Source organism: Neofelis nebulosa, chromosome 1 (assembly GCF_028018385.1).
Source record: "Neofelis nebulosa isolate mNeoNeb1 chromosome 1, mNeoNeb1.pri, whole genome shotgun sequence".
Classification (NCBI taxonomy): Eukaryota; Metazoa; Chordata; class Mammalia; order Carnivora; family Felidae; genus Neofelis; species Neofelis nebulosa.
Window position 1 is genome coordinate 148,330,190 of NC_080782.1, and position 19,115 is coordinate 148,349,304.

Below are 19,115 nucleotides of genomic sequence, written 5' to 3' on the forward strand. Positions count from 1 at the left end.
GGTGCAAAGAGAGAAATTAAATGGTCCCAGGTCAGCCGATTCAGGAAGTGGGTGCAGCCAGGGAGCTTGCTTCCCTTCCCCTGGCCTGGTGCCCAAAGTGCCCCACCCCTTGGCATCACTGTGGCTGAACACAGTAAGCCCCATGTCTAGGAGGCAAGATACCCAGCTTCCAGGCCCAGCTCTGCCAGGAACCAGCTCTGATATGCGTTCTGGGGGAGTTTTTCCATCAGAGGAGGTTGGGCTGAAGGTACCCCAGGGTTCAACGTAATGCTCTACGGTTTATGCCCTAAGGTTCATGTTTGTGAATGTGCACAGGAAGGCATGAGGGTAGAGGGCACGGTGCATATGGAGGTGGACAAGGAGGAACTTTCTGGATTGGGACAAAAGCTGCCTCTCCCTTGGGGCAGTGGGTCCCCTCTGCCCTGTACTGCCCATCCAGGGGATCAGGACAAACTCAAAGGGCTCAGAGAAACCAGGCAGGAAGGAGCACCTGCTAGGCCAGCTTCCCAGATTGGCGGGAGGGATGGGGGGGGGGGTGATGTCCTTAGTCCTTATCAGCCTGGAGTCTAGACCTATGCAGGAAGTGGGAGACAGATAGCCAGGCTGGAGGGGGCATGGTCAATTTTGTTTCTTTCTTTTTCTTAGCTTATTTTTTTATTTACTTTGAAAGAGAGAGCGAGCTAGGGAAGGGGGGAGAGAGAGAGAGAGAGAGAGAGAGAGAGAGAGAGAGAGAGAATATCCCAAGCAGGCTACACACTGCCAGTGCAGAGCCCAATGCAGGGCTCGAACTCATGAATCATGAGATCATGACCTGAGATGAAATTTAGAGTCAGACCCTTAACCGACTCAGCCATCCAGGCACCTCAATTTTGTTTCTCTAACAAGAGTTCTGTTAGAGGGATAGAGCCAGGCTGCTCTCTGCCCCTGCTCCAGCCCCCCTGCATTCTGCACCCAGTCCAGTTCAGTGAAGTGGTTCCAGCTCCCTATGCAGCAACCAAGGTACCCCCCAGCCTCTGCTCTGCTCCCCTCCATTGTGCAGCCACTTTCCCAGGATTCCATTCAGCCAGGACCCTCCTGCCCTTCTCCCCTCCCCTCTCCTCCCTGTGTTTAACATCTCTAGGCTCCAGAGTATTTTCTGATTTCTTTCCCTCCTGTTGGGATGTTCCAAAATACTGAACACCCTTCCTCTCCCACCTCCCTCTGGCAGCCTGGTACAGAGAAAGAACATTGGACTTGGGGTGGGGGAGTGGTCAGAAGATCTTGGATAAGGTGCTGTGTTTTTTGTTTTTAATTAATTTACTTTTGAGATTAAGAGAGCACGCGAGTGGAAGAGGGGCAGAGAGAGGGGGGACAGAGGATCCGAAGCAGGCTCCGTGCTGACAGCAGAGAGTGCAATGCCAGGCTCGAACTCACAAACCATGAGATCATGAACTAAGCCGAAGTTGGACGTTTAACCTACTGAGCCACCGGGGCACCCCTATAGGCTCTTGACAATGGTGAGCACCCTCCTCCCTGGAAATGCCTCCCACCGTTCAAGTACCACCTCAAAAGCGATTTCCCCAGTGAGGCCTTTCCACAGGTCCCCAAAACGGTAAAGTGTGTCCTTGTGCTAAATTTTTATCTGTCCCAGTGAGTAACCCTACCAGACTGGGGGCTCCTCAAGAGCTAATATCCAAAGCAGCAGTGATGCGTTTTCTTAGAGATGAATCCTCTTAAATTTGGCACCCCCATTGTTAGTAAATGGGTAAGGACAGCACAGAATCCAAGGGATTGCAAACTGGTGACCCATGAGCCAAGTCTGATCCACGGGTGACGTGCTTTCTTTTCTTAATTGTGGTTAAATTCACACAACATCAAATTAACCATTTTAAAGTGTCCAATTCAATGGCATTTAGTACACTCACGATGTTGTGCAACCACCACCTCTCATGTTCCAAAACATTTCCTCATCCGAAAAGGAAACTCCATGCGCATTAAACGTCACTCATTTCTCCCTCCCTACAGCCTCTGGCACCAATCTGCTTTGTGTCTCTAGGGATTTACCTACTTCATACAAGTGGAATGATACCACAGGGGGCCTTCTGTGCCTGGTTTATTACACTTAGCATAATTTTTTGCAGGTTTTTCCATGCTGTAACAGGTATCAGAAGTTCATTCCTTTTTATGGTTGAATATTATTCCATGGCATTGATATACCACAATGTGTTCGTCCATTCATCAGTTGATGGGCAATGGACTGTGTCCACCTTTGGCTATTGTGAAGAATCCCGCTATGACCATTGGTGTACAAATACTTGAGTCCCTATTTTCAAATTCTTTGGGGTATACACCTTGAAGTGGAATTGATGGGTCATTCGAGGACTCTGCTGAGCTTTTTGAGGAAGACACCTGCTTTAATTTTTTGAGTCTGAATGCCTTTAGGTGTTCATCTCTGTCTCTGTCTCCACCTCCTCTACTGTCCTACACCCATTTGACTCAACATCGTCTGGCCCCTGAAGGCATCTGAATCTGCTGCCCCTGTAAGACTCTGGCGGCAAAACAAAAAGAAGAGAGAGAGAGAGAAGAAAAGAAAAAAGGAAAGAAAAGAAAAGAGAAGAGAAGAAAAGAAAAGAGAAGAAAAGAAAAGAAAAGAAAAGAAAAGAAAAGAAAAGAAAAGAAAAGAAAAAAAAATCTTAGCGCCCAATTCAGTCGCTAACGAGCCGGAGACCTTGGGGTCAATCTCTCCAGCTCTCGGAGTACCTTTTGCTCAACCTCAAAACGGGTAACAATGCTTACCTAAGAGGAGGCGGCGAGGATCTGGGAGTTGATGGACGGAACGCGCCTCTTCTGAAGCTGCTGAGTTCTGGAAACGAAGAGGAACGGGCGAGGCCGGGAGGAGGAGGAGGGGGGCTGGCTGGACGCCCTCCGGGGACGTCGGCTGCGCGGGGGCTGCCGACCCGCCGGGAATCCGCGCGGCGCGGGGCGCAGCCGGCAGGGGGCTCGGGCGGCTCCGGCGCGCGTCGGCTGGGCGGCGCGGCGAGCCCGGGCGGGGCTCAGGTTGGCTCGCGGTGGGCGGGGGTTGCCCCCCGTCCCCGCCCCCCACATCCGGGGGCCCGGCCGGGCTCTGGGCTGGCGGCGCGCCGGTGAGTCAGGCCGGGTTTTCCCTCCGCCTCTGGGGCAGGCTAGCGAGCGCCGCGGAGCGCGTCCCTCCCTCGCCAATCCGGCTCCGGCGCCCGCCCGCCCGGTCGGCTGGCCGCGTTTTCCAGGCGCCTGCCTCCTGGTCACTCCGGCCCGGCTCGCATTCTCGCCTGGAGCCGACGCTTGGAGAGAGGGTTCGAATCCGCGCGAGGGAACTGTCGCGCGCTAGGGGCGCGGAGCGGCGCCAGCATGGTGAGTGGGACGCGGCGGGGGCCGGGGACTGGGCTCGGGGGTGGGGCCGGCCGCCGAGATCTCGCTTTCCGGGCGACCTTGGCCAAACCGCAGCCCTTCGCCCGCGAGGTGCCCGTCTGAGAAGTGGGCGGGGGTGGCAGGGTGCGGTGTGCATTTCCAGACACTGAAGCACAGAGGCGCGGGACCAGGGACCGACCGCGAAGCTCCTCTGGAGGGGCCGGCGGCAGGTTACGCTGCTCTCCGCAACCCCTGCAAATGTGCTCTCTCGGACCCCTGCGCCGCGCCTGGGGTGGGGCAGGCGCCGTTGGCGCGGGAGTCTGACCTGGGCTTCGGCCCCCAAGCTCGGCCGCTCCGGGCAGGCCTCAGGGAGGAGGCAGCAACAGACGTCCCCTCTGGCCCCCCCAGGTAGCTCGCCGAACCTCCCGCGGTTCTGCGGAGCCCACGCCTCCGTCACAGCCTTCGGGGTCTGGGGGAGGGAATTTCGTGGGGATGCCAACATCGTCTGCTCCCCACGAGACCCCTCTCCCGTCCCCTCCGGGACACCCCTTTCCTGCTCCGGTCCCCTTCTCTGTAAGGGCGGCAGCTGCCAGCTGCTAGGGATCCCGACCTATGGGGACGCTACCAGTTCTTGGCGGCGGGAGCACCTGCCCAGTCTGGCCACAGCCTTTGGCAAAAGCGAGGACCAGCCTGGGGCCAGGCCCACGTCAAGTCCCTGGCTGTGTCGAGAAAGAGTACTGCGACCGGTTGCCTCCCACCCCGTACCCAGTCCCCTAGTACAGATTGGGGCTCTCCTTGTTTGCACCTGCGGCTTAGCCCGGCTGACCTGCAACCTTGACCCTCCGTGCCCTCTCCCTGCCCAGCCAAGAAGGGAGTGGAGGCAGGAGGCCACTCTGGGCCCAGTGATCAGCCTCCTCCAGGGCCCTCCTGGGCAGGGCTCCTCTGCTGGCTGGCTGAGTGTGGGTGTACATGTGCAAGACTGTGAATGAATGTGGCCAGCCTGCTCCCGCCTCTAGAATCAGTAGCTTCCAGGGCTCAGAGTCCCCATGCGGCAGTGTTTCCACTATTCCTCTTTGACCAGGGGCGGGCTGGAAGAATTCTATGCTGAGGCGACTGGAGTCCAAACCTACCTGGTTGCAGATGCCCTTGAGAGAGGCAGGTGTTGGGGGCTGGCCCGACACACATACACAGTAGTGTGTGTCTGTGAAGGGCAGCTGGTGACCTCTGGCTGGGACAGCAGGAGAGAGGGCCTTGCCCAGGGTTTTGAAATTGTTCATCATTGTGGGATGTTGGGCAGCTGACTTCTAGGCCTTTCTGGGCCTCAGGTTCCTTGCCTAACCCCAACTAGGCTGTTGTGGAGATGAGCGCAGATGATGAAATGAAAGGCTCAGAATAACTGTAGAGTGGTGTATGCCTCTGTGACTCTCTGGTGATACTCAGACACACTCCTTTGTGGTTAGATACCGAGCTTTACCTCTTCAGGTGTCACAGTGTAACTAGGGTATGCCAGCCTCTTCTGTCGCCCCCGCCCTCCCCCCACCCCCTTACCCACTGCCCCTCTTTTGGAACTGGGACATTCCAGTCCAATTCTTCAGGGGCAGCTGCAGACACTCCCTCCAGCAAAGCTGATCCCCCCCAGCAGGTGGTGGGACCTTCCCCTGGGGCCTGGGCTCTGGAGGGGCTAGCCACAGCCAAGGCGGGACTCTGGAGCTTCCTGCCCACATGCTCTGGGATGTCCCACGCTGGAGGAGACTCACGATGGGGTCAGGATGGGCTTCTAAACCTGAGGAGCTGGCGTACTTTCTCCAGGGCAGCTGAAAATGTCCTCAGGCATGTGCTTTTACTTCCTGGGCCTCAGTTTCCTCTTCTGAAGAAGATCTCAATATTCCCCACCTTTGGGTGTTGTGAGGCTGTGGTAAGCCATGTGGGGCTGACTAACGGATGCTGGGATGCTTCCCTGCGTGCCCTGTCTCTGTTTCATGGCCAGCATGGTTCCCGAGCCTCATGTTCCTGTCACCACCAAGGGTTGATCCAAAAGAGATGCCCCTGTCTGCCCAGGGCTTTCAATGCTGCTGGCTAATCTTGGGCCCAGGGGTTGGGAACAGGAACTAAGGGGTCCTGTTGAGGCCAGCTGGGGCCTGTGCAGAATATGGCTTAGCCCAAACCTAGCCACCAGGGTGGTGGTGGTGGGGTTTCATCTCTGTGCAGAGCTCTGAGCCCCAGGGTGTGTACTGAGCTCTTGGCAGGGAAGCCCTTGGAGACACTTAGAGGAGGCCCTGGTTTTTGCTCTGATGTTCCCATGGGGGCTGCAAGGCTCTTGCTGTCTCTCTCTCCCTCCAATACCGCGCCCCCCCCCCCCGCCACACACACACACACACACACACACACACACACACATCCTCTCCAGCCCAGCCTGCACAGCTGCCCTGGCCTGACCAGGCCATTCCCTGGGCCTCCAAGCAACGGGGAAGGAATGTGTGTGTGTTGGGAGGGGAGGCGGGATGGACCCCTGTAGGAAAAGGGACTGTCCCAGACTGAGACCTGCGCAGGGTAGAACCTCCTAAAAGCCAGGGGCCTCAGCCTCTCTGGGAGAGCTGATAATACAGCCAGAGAAGTTACCTAGGAGGGACGAAGGGTGGAGGGCGAGGGCATTAGGGAAAGACAAAAGGAAGGGGCTGTGTGTGCCCCCTTCATCCAGCTCCACAGCTCTTTCTAACTGCTCAAGTCACACGTGGAGAGAAGCCCCTTACCACACACACCCTCATACCCTCTGCATCTAGCCTGGGGGCTGGGAGGACGAGTGGGTCTTCATGCTAGAGTAATGCTAGACCATTCCTGTGTGTGTGTGTGTGTGTGTGTGTGTGTGTGTGTGTGTGTGTCCCAGAGGATGCTCATTGCCGCAAAGGTGACCTTGTGCATGATTGTGTCTGCTGTTGGATGTGACTGTCTGTGCTGTGTCCTGTCACATAGGAACCACCGTGCTACTGGTTTCAGTGACTAGACTGCAGTTTGTATGTGGGGTATGCGCTCTAGTGGCCCATGGCTGCCTCTGGCTCAAGGACTCTCCCCCTTGACCCTGAGACCATTTGTAGGGAACATGAGGTGCTAGTTGTCTCTTCCTGAAACAGGAAATAAGGATCTGCCCAGGGGAAGGTGAAGTGGTGTGTGTTTGGGGCGAGATGGGCATATTCAGCACCACTGCCACCTCCCCCCCCCCCCCCCCCACCATGCTTGCACTGGGCTTATAGTTCATGAGACCTTTCACCTCCATTGTTTCTGTGACAAAAACCCAAAGGGAAGGCCAGGGCAGGCAGTCTTTCCCCACTTCAGAGATGGGGAAACTGAGGCATGGCAAAGGGCGATGAGATAGTGTCCAGGGTCCCCATGGAGGGGCAGTGTGAGGACAGGGCTGGAGACCAGGTTCTTTGCTGTCTGCCTCCCTGAGAAGCAGTGACAAGAGTGAAGTGTGCTCATGGTAAGGAGGTGTCAGATTGGGAGGCAGGATACTTTGTGTTTTATTTATTTCTGAAAGAGTGCAAGTGGGGGAGGGGCAGAGAGAGAGAGGGACAGAGGATCTGAAGCCAGCTCTGCGCTGACAGCAGCGAGCTCAATGTGGAGCTTGAACTCAGAAACCGCAAGATCATGACCTGAGCCAAAGTTGGTCGCTCAACTGACTGAGCCACACAGGCACCCCAGGGATACTTCAATTCTAACTCTTTGGGCTGTGGATGCCATCCTGGGCCCCCACTAAACATTGAACAGCATCCTGCTGGGATCACAGGCATCTCAGCCTGACCAGATCTGTGACCTTGGGCAAGCCACTTCACCTGCAGGAGCCCCAGTGCCCTGGACAACGGCTATCTCACGGGACTCCGTAAGATCACTCCTTTGCAGGGCTGTGTCTCTGTAGGTGGCCAGCACCTCTGATTCCTTAAGTGGATGAGTCCTCTGGCCCTGTGAGCCCTGTGACATCCTCAGAGGTTATTAGATGGAGGCAGGGCCATGCCCCCGCTCCGTCTCCCAGAGAGCTTTGTCTTCCACAAACACAAAACCTGGAAATGGTTGAGGAAGATGGAGCCTCCTAACGACCATTGTTTGAGGTGGGAGTGGGTGTCCCGGAAGCATATTGGCTGGGTGGGGGGTGCTCAGCCACCACATGCCTGCTGGGTGTCTGTATGTAGATGGGAGCAGCCGCTTGGGGGCCAGAGGCAGAGACGGTGGTGTTCACTCATTCAGCAGGTCCTTTCTGAGTATGGACCATGTTCCGGGCCCTGGGCTGGATAGGGGGGATCCAGTGGGGTGGTAGGGCCAGGCCAGGGGTGGGGGGTCTCAGCCCAGATGGGAACTGGGTCCATAACCTGGTCTCTGGGCTGCCTGCCGGGGAGGTCATCTGAGTAGCTGAGCTCATCTTCAACCAGCCTGTGTTGACCCTGCCTGGCTAGGGGCCAGGCCCTGAACTAGACTCTTTAGTCCTGTTATCTCAGCCCATCCTCCCAGCATCTCTGAGTGATAAGACTTGCCATGACCATTGTCTGCATGAGGAAGCTAGGGCCTACGTGTAATTGGCCCCACCCCGGGTCAAGATTTGGATCCCCCCACGCACCTGGTGGTGGTCTTTGGAGTGGCAGCATATGCAGGGGCTGGTGGGGGCTCCCGCTGGCCCTTCCCCCTGCCTCCCCCCACTGCCCCTATGACTATGTGAACACCTGTTCCGGAAACTGTGGCCATTGTTACCATCATCCTTCCTCCCCTCAGGCCCTTCCTGTTTGTATCCCTCCCACTGCAAACCCCCAACCCCACCCATGCCAGCTGCTTCCCTTGGGGAACTCTGACCCACTGCAGGAAGAGGGGCTCAACTGGGTTTTCCCCCTCCCCAGAAAAAAAGAAGGAATGGAGAATCATAAGCCACTGGCCCCGGTTCCCTGTGCCCTCTGCCCACCCCACACCCCAGATTGGGTGAGGAGCCTGGTAGGAGAGTGAACAGGGTCAGAGTTGGACAGAGCCTGAGTCCACAGCTGGCTCAGTCCTGGGAGGGGCCCCATCCTGCCGCTTTGAGGCCGTTCCCCTATGTCCCCCCCATCACACCGGCCCTTATAGCTGGAGCTGGGGCACCAGGCAGATGACTTTGGGCCCTTTCTCTTGCCATCCTAGGAGTCCTGTCCTGGGTTTTCTTTCCGGGACCCATATCTGCCTCCTGGGCCTGGGCCAGGCAGGTGGCTGACATAGGCAAAGAGCAACTGGTTTTAGAGTATCGGAGAGGTTGGGCAGCAAGTGCCCACCTGCCTCTGACGGAGCCTCCCAATCCCCAGAAACAGCTGCCTGTGCTCTGCTGAAAGTTCATGGCCACAGCCCTGGGCCCTGCTGGCATTGCCATGGGCAGCGTGGGCAGCCTGTTGGAACGGCAGGACTTGTCCCCGGAAGAGCTACGGGCAGCGCTTGCAGGGCCCCGGGGTTCCCGCCAGCCTGATGGGCTCCTCCGGAAGGGCCTGGGCCAGCGTGAGCTCCTCAGCTACCTGCACCTCCCCAAGAAGGACAGCAAGACGGCCAAGCGTGCCCCTCGGAACGAGAGTGCTGACTACACCACCCTCTACTACCGGGAGCATCCTCGAGCTGGTGACTTCAGCAAGACTTCACTGCCCGAGCGGGGTCGCTTTGACAAGGTGCATCTCTGCCCACTTCCCTTCCCCAGTGTTGGTAGGGATGGGGAGCTCAGGGTCTCCTCGGAGATGCTCTGATGGGGCTGGGACATGAAAATCCTGCTGTAGGCTGTCCTGAGGCTTTGGTCTTTGGTCACCGGTCACTGCCTCTGTGTGACACACACCCCAGGTTCTCAGAGAGGATCCTGGGGGCTGTGGGAGCGTTAGAGGGCAGAGGTGAGGTCAGCCCAGGGCCTCAAAGCTGCCCTTTCTTCCCGGCAGTGCCGCATTCGCCCATCGGTGTTCAAGCCCGTGGCGGGCGCTGGGAAAGGCTTCCTGTCCATGCAGAGCCTGGCAGCCCACAAGGGCCAGAAGCTGTGGCGCAGCAATGGCAGCCTGCACACATTGGCCTGCCACCCACCCCTGAGCCCAGGGCCCCGGACCAGCCAGGCACAGGCCCGGGCCCAGCTGTTGCATGCGCTCAGCCTGGACGAGGGCGGCCCTGAGCCCGAGCCCAGCCTGTCTGACTCCTCCAGCGGGGGCAGCTTTGGCCGCAGTCCTGGCACTGGTCCTGGCCCCTTCAGCTCCTCTTTGGGCCACATTAACCACCTTGGGGGCTCCCTGGACCGGGCCTCCCGGGTCCCCAAGGAGGCTGGGCCACTGGCGATGCTGAGCTGCCTGCCCGAGCCACCGCCCCCCTATGAGTTCTCCTGCCCCACCGCCGAGGAGGTGGTGGCCCTGCTTCCCGACACCTGTGAAGATCTCAAGAGAGGCCTCGGTGATGAGGATGGCTCCAACCCTTTCACACAGGTGAGGGCTCCCCCTGCTCTGGGGTCCTGTTCTGTCCCTTGGCATTGGAGTACAGGACACACAGAAGGGTCCCCAGCCAGTTCACTTACGTAGCTCTGGGCATAAGAGAGTAAGGAAGATGGAGTTGATTCGGTTCCCCAGCCCCCATGTGATGGGAATGTCATGTCACTGGTGGCCCTTGCTGGGAGTTGGGTGGAAGGGAGGAAGAGAGACTCCCTGGGCAGTCTTGGCAGGCACTTCACCTCCAGTTGCAGCTGGAGTGTTGTGGAGGGGCTGGCAGTTGGTGTTCAGGAGTGAGGGGGGGTTGGGTGGTCCGTGTGTGGGATATCCCCGCATGGCAGGCGCCTCGTCCCCTTGGCAGGTGCTGGAAGAGCGCCAGCGGCTGTGGCTGTCCGAGCTGAAGCGCCTGTATGTGGAGAGGCTGCACGAGGTGGCTCAGAAGGCAGAGCGCAGTGAGCGCAACCTCCAGCTCCAGCTGTTCATGGCCCAGCAGGAGCAGCGGCGGCTGCGCAAAGAGCTCCGGGCACAGCAGGGCCTGGGCCCCGAGCCTCGGCCCCCCGGTGCCCTCCCGGATGCTGACCCTAACACCCGACCAGAGGAAGAAGCCCGATGGGAGGTGAGAAATTGGGCATACAGAAACTTTTTATGTCCTCTTTGCCACCTGTGGGGTCCCACCCTCTGCTGGCCCCTGGTCTTACCCACTTTGTTTGGCTTTTGCCCATCCTGTGCCCCGCCCCTGCCCGCCCAGGTGTGCCAGAAGACAGCGGAGATTAGCCTCTTGAAGCAGCAGCTGCGGGAGGCTCAGGCCGAGCTGGCGCAGAAGCTGGCCGAGATCTTCAGCCTCAAGACGCAACTTCGGGGCAGCCGGGCGCAGGCGCAGGCCCAGGACGCAGAGCTGGCCCAGCTGCGCGAGGCCGTGCGGAGCCTGCAGGAGCAGGGCTCTCGGGAGGAAGCCCAGGGCAGCTGTGAGACCGACGACTGCAAGAGCAGGGGGCTGCTGGGGGAGGCGGGTGGCAGCAGCGAGGCCGCAGGTGGCGCCGAGCAGCTGCGGGCCCAGCTGGTGCAGGAGCGGCTCCGCGCCCAGGAGCAGGCACTGTGCTTTGAGCGGGAGCGGCGGACGTGGCAGGAGGAGAAGGAAAGGGTGCTGCGCTACCAGCGGGAGATCCAAGGAGGCTACCTGGACATGTACCGCCGCAACCAGGCGCTGGAACAAGAGCTGCGGGCGCTGCGGGAGCCCCCAGCACCCTGGAGTCCTCGGCTGGAGTCCTCCAAGATCTGAAGCCAGGGGGTGAGCGGGCTGCAGAAGCACGGCCAGAAAGCGGCTTGGACGAGCCCGCGCTGAGAGGGCTGGCTCCTTCCTTACACTGGTTGGGGGCAGGAGCTGCTGAGGCCAGCCAGGAGTGGGGAGGCCCACCGAGAGGAGGGGTCCAGCGCTGCTGTGGGCTGGATAGGGTGCCCTCCTGGCAGAGGAGCACCTTGGCAAGGCCCCGCCCTGCTCCCTGGAGTAGATGTGGCCCAGAGAAGGAGGCTGGGGGACCAAGGGCCCCGTGATGCAGAAGGGCAGGCGTGAAGGAGGGAGGCTGGGATGGGGACGTTGGCCTCCCTCAGAATAAAACCACATTTTCTACAAGGAGGCCCTGGGTGATACACTGGGCCTGTCCCTGGCCTGGGTCTAGAGGATTGTGGATGATTGGGGGTGGGGGCCCTTTACCTTGGCTGTATGTAGCTCCTTCCATGGTCATGGTCGGTGGGAGGCCGTGCCATGTGCCTGTGTGCACAGCTGCTGGGCATGTGTGTTGGGGAGTGGAGGAATCCATGCCCCAGCACCACACGGTTCCTTAGCTGCCGTGTGGGCTGAAATTCCTTTCTCAGCACCAGTGGGATTTTTCGGAAGGAACAATGCCAGAGAACCCAGAAAAACAAAAGGGCAAGTCAACCAAGGCATTGCTAGAACATGAAACATTCTCTTGGTAGGAAGTCTGGACTGTGGTACCCAGCCCCCTGCTGGGTTGGGGCCGGCCTAAGACAGCTTCCCCTGGAGCACCCAAAGGCTCCAGTAGGGCCCTGCCCCTCCCAGAACCCACCTCCCATCTTTCTGTCTGGCTGTGGTGCACCCCTCCCCCCCCACAGGGATGGGAGGCCCTGGGAAGGTAGAGGAGACAAAATTTGTGGGTGGGTTACTTGGTGAAGGGCCTGTACCGCAGCAGGGAACATGGCCATTTTCCTGTAGACAGTGGAGAGCCCTGGGGTATTTTTTAGCAGGGGTGAGATGTGATCTGATTTGTATTTTGGAAAGATCTGTCCTGAGAGGAAGGAGCGCTCCACTCCCAGCCCTGCGCCGGGCTCTCTGACCCTTGAGCTCAGCCCCCTAAAGCCCACTCTGACCCATAGCCTCTCAGCAGTCAGGCTTCCCCTTTGGGTTTTTGCTCCCTCCTGGGTGCATGGCCTGGAACACAGACCCAGGCTGGCATGCAGGCAGCCCTTCCCCACTCCCTGCAGTAAAGATCAGTATCCATATGTCATGCATTGAGCACTTCCTATCTGTTAGGCCTTCAGGGCTTGGGGGCTCAGGGTTGAATTAGATGTGCTTCCCGCTCCAGGGGAGCCAGTGCACAGACCTCTTCTCCTCCCAGTGCCTGCCCTGATGGGGCAGCAGCATCCTCTGGTATGCTCTCTGCAAAAACCCCAGGTTGCTCCCTTCCACCATGATCCCCCCTTCCCAGGCCATGCCTGGCAGCCTGTCAGGCCCCAGCATGTGGGTCCTGGTGGTAAGTGGATTCGCTATGTAGGGGCACCTATGGGGCTATGGAGTATGAGCTGATGTACCCCACCTTTTTAGGGTGGGGAATGGGGTGTGTGTGTTGTCTGCCGTGGGGATGGTGTGTTTATGGCTGTGTAAGTGGCAGGTGTGTAAAGCTGTCTTGTGGGTGGTGGGTGTGTCTGGGGGTGTGTTTGGGGCCCCTGGGTTGGAGGCCAGGAGGGCTGCTTCCTGGCCGCTCCCTTCTGCCCCATTTCTTTCCACCAGTCCCTGCCCCACTTGTCTCTGGCCAGGCTTGAGTAGAGCCTGTGGCCAGGACAGACCCCTGTGTCTGGGTCCTCTGCCTGGGGAGGGAAACAGAGAGCACTCAACTTAGGCAGGCTGGTCTCCCACAGGCCTTGGAACCCATTTCACAGACTTCTCCAAACCGAGATCTCTGGGCCAGTGACCTTCCAGAAGCCCCCTCTCCCCAGCAGAGCTAGGTGCTGACCTGAAGCCTGGGTCACTCCCTCCCCACAACCCAGAACTGGGCAGGCTGCGTGCCCAGGTGCCCCACAGTGGCTGGGGTCTACCTTTCGGTGAACCATCTCTGCAGGACAGCTCCCCACCCAGCAATTAGAGAGCTGGGCTGGCCAGTACAGCCGGCGGGGAGTGGGTGGGCGGTACCAAAACTTGGCAGCTGTGCCAGAAACCAGGGCCAGACCCAGATGCAGGGGGAGGGCACGAGAGAGCTGAAGCTGGGGTGGCTCAGAGGGAACCGGATCCTTGTTAGCTCATCCCTGCTGGGCAAACCAGTTCCCTGGTCCCCAAGCCGGCTGGGTGGCTCTGGCTGATCACAGGTGCCACTGCAGTGGCTACTGCTTCGGAACCCTCCCTCCTGAGCCTGGTGGACCCCTTAGCTCACCAGGTGCCCAGAGGTCCCCCTGCCCTGGCAGACTAGGCCCAAGCAGCCAATTCTCCGGAACTGAGGCCAGCTGCCCACACTGGGCTCCATGCCCCTGGGCCCTTCTGTTCTCAGCTCAGCTAGTGTCACCTCTTCCAGTCACTCCCTGGGCCCCTCAGCCTATCACTTAAGGCCTCTGACAGCCTGGCCTCCACAGAGTCCCTGATAGTGGTTGCCCTTTCTGACCCCATCATTCCCTCACAGCACCTCTGAGCCCTCATCCTCCAGGCAGAGGCTCCTCACAGTCCCCAGATCTTGTTTCCTCAGGAAAGTCTGCCCTGAACTCCTGCCCTGCCCTGCCTGGGCAGCGCCCCCCGTCCCTGTGCCCACAGTCCACTACTTCTGCTGACATTTTGGTCTCTCCACTGGGCTGTGGGCATTGCCAGGCAGGACTGTGTCTTCTGTTTTTATCCCCAGAGACTGGTCTGGCTCCAGCCCAGAAGGCACTGGAGGGCTTTGGACTCAAGAGGAACCAGACCTCTCCCTGGCTGTCATGGGTTCAAGCTAGGGGTGGAGTGGAGTAGGTGGGGAAGTCTCTGGCTCTGAGTGTTCATTCACCATTCACGGGCACCTGGGCCAAGCACTGGGGCTGCAGAGCCAGTCCCCATTCACTGCCTGGGGAGGTACTGCACGCCTCCCTCAGGGCCAGGCCTGGTTCTCAGATGAGGAAGCCACAGTGGCCAACGCCCCTGCCCCCATGACCTTTCCCTGTGGGTGGGGGAGGGAAACAGCACACACATTTGTCCATGGTAGTGACCGGGCCAAAAGCGTGCAGACCTCTACATCACAGTGGCCAGTCAACGGCGCATGGAGAAGCAAATTTCTCAGACTGGGTATATCTATAGGTATCAGGGAGCCTTTTTTCAAAGAGGACGCATGCCCCATGATGACAATTCAGATTGCATAACTCCCCACCCTAGTAGGTGGGTTTTAGCTCTATCAGATTCAGAGAAGAAAAGGAAATGTGCTATTTCTTACAACAAAGCAAAAGTGAAATATGTCATGAAAGGTAAGGCGTAAGTACTGTGGAGTTCGGGCTGGCTCACTTTTCACTGCAGGTGATGAGGGGTGTGTATTTGACCATATTTTGGTCAGGCACTTTTCTGACCTCTCTTTGTGCCTGACCTTGGCAGGTGTCTCCTTATATGGTCCGGTTCTGGCAAGATTTCTGCTTAGTTTAGCCAGACCCCCTTTGTCCGTATCTGACTATGTTCCTCATGTAATCTTCCACCAACCCCCTCAGGCGACGGCTGGCCTGCCTTCAGCAAGACTCCTGTGAGGTGCATTTAGCCAGAATCTGCTTCCAGACCCCCAAGGTTTCCTCTCAGTAATTTTTCATCCACTGACCCCTACCCACTCCTTGGCTGTAAATTCTACTTTTCCTTGCTGTATTTGAAGTTGAGCCCACTCTCTCTGCCCTACTACAAAACTCCACATTGCAGTAGCCTCTCTTGAATAAAGTTTTCCTTACCAAACTGATGAGTGTCATGAGTAATTTTTTTTTTTTTTTCTTCAGCAAGATAAACTTCTCTGAGGAAGGGAAGTTGGGAGGATTTCCTCAGGAGCAGGGTGGGACGAGAGTGTCCAGGATTGGCCTGGCATTGGACACAGAGAGGTGTGGGGCAGGTCCAAGGGAGGGTCCTGTCTAGAAGGGTTTGAAGGGAGGCAGGGCAGCCCCTAGACTGCCTGGTAAGTTGGCACAGGAAGACTTCACCTGTGGCTGTGGGTGGGTCCCTCAGGCAGCCAAGGGGGAGGGCCGGAACTGGGACTAGCTTTTCCTGTGTGTTGTCATTCAGGACCACACTCGGAAGGGCCCTACACTTGGTGCAATGGTCTCCTGTTGCCATCTTGAACTTTTTTTTTTCCTTGAGAGAGAGACAGAGTGTGAGCCGGGGAGGAGCAGAGAGAGAGGGAGACAGAATCTGAAGCAGGCTCCATGCTCTGAGCTGTCAGCGCAGAGCCCGACATGGGGCTTGAACTCCCAGACCATGAGATCATGACCTGAACCGAAGCCTGATGCCCAACCGACTGAGCCACCCAGGCACCCCGCCATCTTGAAATTATAATGATGTTTGAACAAGGAGCCTTACATTTTCATTTTGCTCCAGAGCCTACAGATGAAGCAGCTGCTTTTGGCCTGAACCAAAGCCTGACAAGGAGGGGCAGGAAGAGAGAGAAGGCACAGGAGACTGGTTGGGTGCCACCTGGAGGGTGGAAGAAGAGACAGGGCCTGAGCAGGCAACTTGAGCTCCACAGGTTGAGGCCTGATGCTCCACAGAGGTTCCACAGAGGGCAGGCAGGATCTGCATTACCTGTTATTGCCCTCACCCCAGCTATCAGGGGAGACTCCATCTTTTCCTAGCCTGGCCTTCCAGGGCTCATTCTGAGAAGTGAGGAAGGCTGTATTTTCAGAAGAACATGCCAGGGATTGTCTTATCCAAGAACTTTTTCTCTTTTTCTTTAAAAAAAAAAAATGTTTACCTATTTAAAGAGAGAAAGAGCACAAGTGAGAGAGAGCATGAGAACGAGTCGGGTGGAGGGGCAGAGAGAGAGAGAAAGAGAATCCCAAGCAGGCTCCTCATGGAGCCCAATGTGGGGCTCAATCCCACAAACCAAGAGATCATGACCTGAGCCCAAATCAAGAGTCAGATGCTTAACCGACTGAGCTACCCAGGCATCCCCCGCCCCCGCTTTTTGTTTAGAGTTTTATCTAGCGTGCTCTTTGTGTATCTGGTCCTGCTCCCCTCCAGCATTTTTAAGGTATAACTTACATAGAGGAAAATGCTTCATTTTTAGAGTATAGCTTTAATTTATTACTTATTAAAAATTTGTAATGTTTATTTCTGAGAGAGTGAGAGCAAGCAGGGGAGGGGCAGAGAGAAAGGGAGACAGGGAGACAGCACAGAGCCTGACACAGGGCTCGAACACACGAAATGCGAGATCATGACCCGAGCTGAAATCGAGAGTCAGACATGCTTAACTGAGACACCCAGGTGCCCCAAGAGTAGTTTTTAGAGCTTTGACAAATGCAGAAAGTTGTGTAACCAACACTACAATCAAGATACAGAATAGTTCTGTCACCCGCCCCCCTCCAAATTCCTGCGTCTCCTGGTCAGCCGGGTCCCCATCCCCAGCAACAGTGATCTGCTTCCTCAATCACCTTGCTTTTCCTTAATTTTTTTTCCTTTTTGTGAACAGTGTATAATCCCACCACATACTGGAACATATTACAAAGTAGCAAGTAAAACAATATGACATTGGTGTAAAAATAATACCACATCTCAATGGAAGGAATGAAGAGCCAGAAATAGATTCCATTCAGTAGAAAATCTTTTTTTTTTTAAATTTTTTTTTTCCAACGTTTTTTATTTATTTTTGGGACAGAGAGAGACAGAGCATGAGCGGGGGAGGGTCAGAGAGAGAGGGAGACACAGAATCAGAAACAGGCTCCGAGCCATCAGCCCAGAGCCCGACGCGGGGCTCGAACTCACAGACCGCAAGATCGTGACCTGGCTGAAGTCGGACGCTTAACCGACTGCGCCACCCAGGCGCCCCTTTTCTTTTTTTTTTTTTTTTTAAATTTTTTTTTCCAACGTTTTTTATTTACATTCAGTAGAAAATCTTAATGTTATGATAAAAGGCTTCAAAACGAAGGGGTAAAGTAGGATCATTTAATAAGAGGTACTGGGATAACTGGACACAAATTTGGGGAAAAATTAAGTCATACTGTGCACCACCCCCTGCAAAATAAAATGGACATGTATTGAGGACTGAAATTAAAAAAAAAAAAAAAAATCCTAGGAAACTAGCAAAAGATTAAACAGACTATTACTGAGTTAGTGGAGAACAGCTAGGTTTTTCTGCTTTGAAGCACTCCACCCCTCAAACAAAACAAAACAAAAGCCATAGTCCCAATGAGCACGACAAAATCATCCGTGCACTTTGAGAAGTATAACCGACATGCAAGGAGAGCCACATGTGGAGTGGACAATGACAGACAGAGGTGAAATGGCCTGGGGTGTGAGAGTGTGTGTGAGTGTGTGTGCGTGTGTGAAAGAGACAGAGGCAGAGACACAAAAAACTTGTGCTCGGGTGCGCGCGCGGGACATTCAAAGTTCTTGGAGAAGGCAGGTTTTGCTCCCGCCCACCTGGACTGTGAGACAAGCAAAGGCTCCCCCAAAGGAAGTGAGGAAGCCTGGGGCGTTAGGGAAGGTCTGTGAGGTCCTGCTGACTTGGAGGCGGCTTCAGTCCAGCCCGTGGCCCCAGGCAGGGTTCACCGAACTCTCCGCCCCCGCGGCCCCCAAGTTGGCCAGGACCACCCAGGCTTAAGGTGCACAGACAGGGCTCTCCAGGATGCTCCGACGACGCTCCCGCGGGGGACTGTGGACTGCCCTCTTCCCTGTGTGTGTCATAAGGTTTTGGAGCTGCCGTTTCCTCCTTCAGGAGTAGAGGATATTGGCTACCTCGGAGTATTTTTGAGCACTTACTGTGTTCCAAGAACGTGGTGTTGAGGATACAGCAGTGATGAGTCTAGAGTCCTTACTCCAAAGGACCTTTTATCCTAAAGGGTGTGTATGTGTTAGGGGCCGGAAGACAGAATAAACGAATAAACACACAAGACAATTTCAAGTCAAATGCTATAAAGAAAACACAACTGGATTGTGCAAACGCTATACAGAAAAGAAGATTGCGCAAGAGCATTTGGGGGTGGGTGGAGGTGGGAAGGAGGCCTGGAGGGTTGGAGGGGAGGTTGCTCTGGAATGAGACTAGCCCCAAAAGGGAGCAGGAAATCACGGAAACAAGAGATAAGAGTCTTTTTTCTTGGGCTGTTTCTAGTCCAAATCCCTGAGGCCTGCGGAGGAAATGGGGAGTTTCTCTGCCCCTCCCCTGTGTAGGAAGGGGGTCTGGGGGGTATGTGAATTCCGTCCTGGCCTAGGTCTCCTCTCCCTTCCTAACCCTTACCCTTCCTCCTTAGGGCCATTTTGCAACCCCCATCTCTCCCCCACTCCATTCCCCGCCCCTCAAGGGGGGCGTTCTCAGAGGGCAGCCAGACAGGGGCTGGGACCCCCGCTACCAGCAGAATCCTTCTGTTGAATACCCAGTGGGTATATCAAGTACAGGCTTAGGGGACCAGCGAGGCTGGGCAGAAAAAAGAAAATGTAAACATCGCTTGATGTTTCATAAAGAGCACCAAGGAACCACATCAGGAAAGTTTAACTCCTGCACCCCTAACATGCACTATGCTGTTCGGTATTGTCCTCCCTTTGAAGGAAGGCGAAAGGCAAGGAGCCGGGGAGGCACAGTTGTTCCGGGTTTGGGGCTTCCGAGAGCCGAGTTGGGCCGCTGGGACCCGGGTGGAGAAGTCGGGCCGACCAGGCACACGCAGCCCCGCCAGTGGGCAAGTGGTCGGCTCGATTCCTTCCTGCCGACTGGGAGGGTCGCAGCTCAGCAGGCGGCTGCGTGCGCCCGGTGAAGCCCAGAGGCGACCGCCCGACGGGTGGAGGCGCGGCTTCCGGCGGCAAGGCACCGCCTGCGGGCGACTCCACTCTTGGAGTGCGGGAGGGGAAAGCCCGACGCTCCGGCCCAAAGCCGGGCTCCAGGG

The 19,115-nt window shown here is 56.8% G+C and overlaps 1 protein-coding gene and 1 long non-coding RNA gene across 4 annotated transcripts in view; one reads left to right on the forward strand and one right to left on the reverse strand.

Moving 5' to 3' along the window:
• The window catches only part of LOC131517131 (uncharacterized), a 29,747-nt gene extending 26,764 nt beyond the window's left edge, over positions 1 to 2,983 (reverse strand). Inside the window, exon 1 of the long non-coding RNA XR_009264413.1 lies at positions 2,776 to 2,983. This is a non-coding gene — a long non-coding RNA (uncharacterized LOC131517131). The remainder of the gene's footprint in view (positions 1 to 2,775) is intronic.
• A 168-nt stretch (positions 2,984 to 3,151) lies between these two features.
• On the forward strand, positions 3,152 to 14,988 carry N4BP3 (NEDD4 binding protein 3). Of its 3 annotated transcripts, none has more exons than XM_058738869.1 (5): positions 3,152 to 3,369; positions 8,676 to 9,026; positions 9,285 to 9,812; positions 10,174 to 10,428; positions 10,561 to 14,988. In XM_058738869.1, exons 2-5 carry the CDS (start codon positions 8,706 to 8,708, stop codon positions 11,089 to 11,091), a joined length of 1,635 nt encoding a protein of 544 aa, XP_058594852.1. In that variant the 5' UTR covers positions 3,152 to 3,369; positions 8,676 to 8,705; the 3' UTR covers positions 11,092 to 14,988. The 3 variants fall into 3 exon arrangements, with proteins under 3 accessions (XP_058594852.1, XP_058594860.1, XP_058594867.1); XM_058738877.1 differs by having other exon boundaries at positions 8,682 to 9,026; XM_058738884.1 differs by lacking the exon at positions 3,152 to 3,369 and having other exon boundaries at positions 7,683 to 9,026.
• The last annotated feature ends 4,127 nt before the right edge of the window (positions 14,989 to 19,115 follow it).

Bases quoted from the DNA above. Each gene is read 5' to 3' on its own strand.
- N4BP3 (XM_058738869.1), top strand. From the start codon at position 8,706: ATGGCCACAGCCCTGGGCCCTGCTGGCATTGCCATGGGCAGCGTGGGC. The intron at 9,027-9,284 runs GTGCATCTCTGC...TCTTCCCGGCAG, and splicing joins AGCGGGGTCGCTTTGACAAG to TGCCGCATTCGCCCATCGGT. The intron at 10,429-10,560 runs GTGAGAAATTGG...CTGCCCGCCCAG, and splicing joins AGGAAGAAGCCCGATGGGAG to GTGTGCCAGAAGACAGCGGA.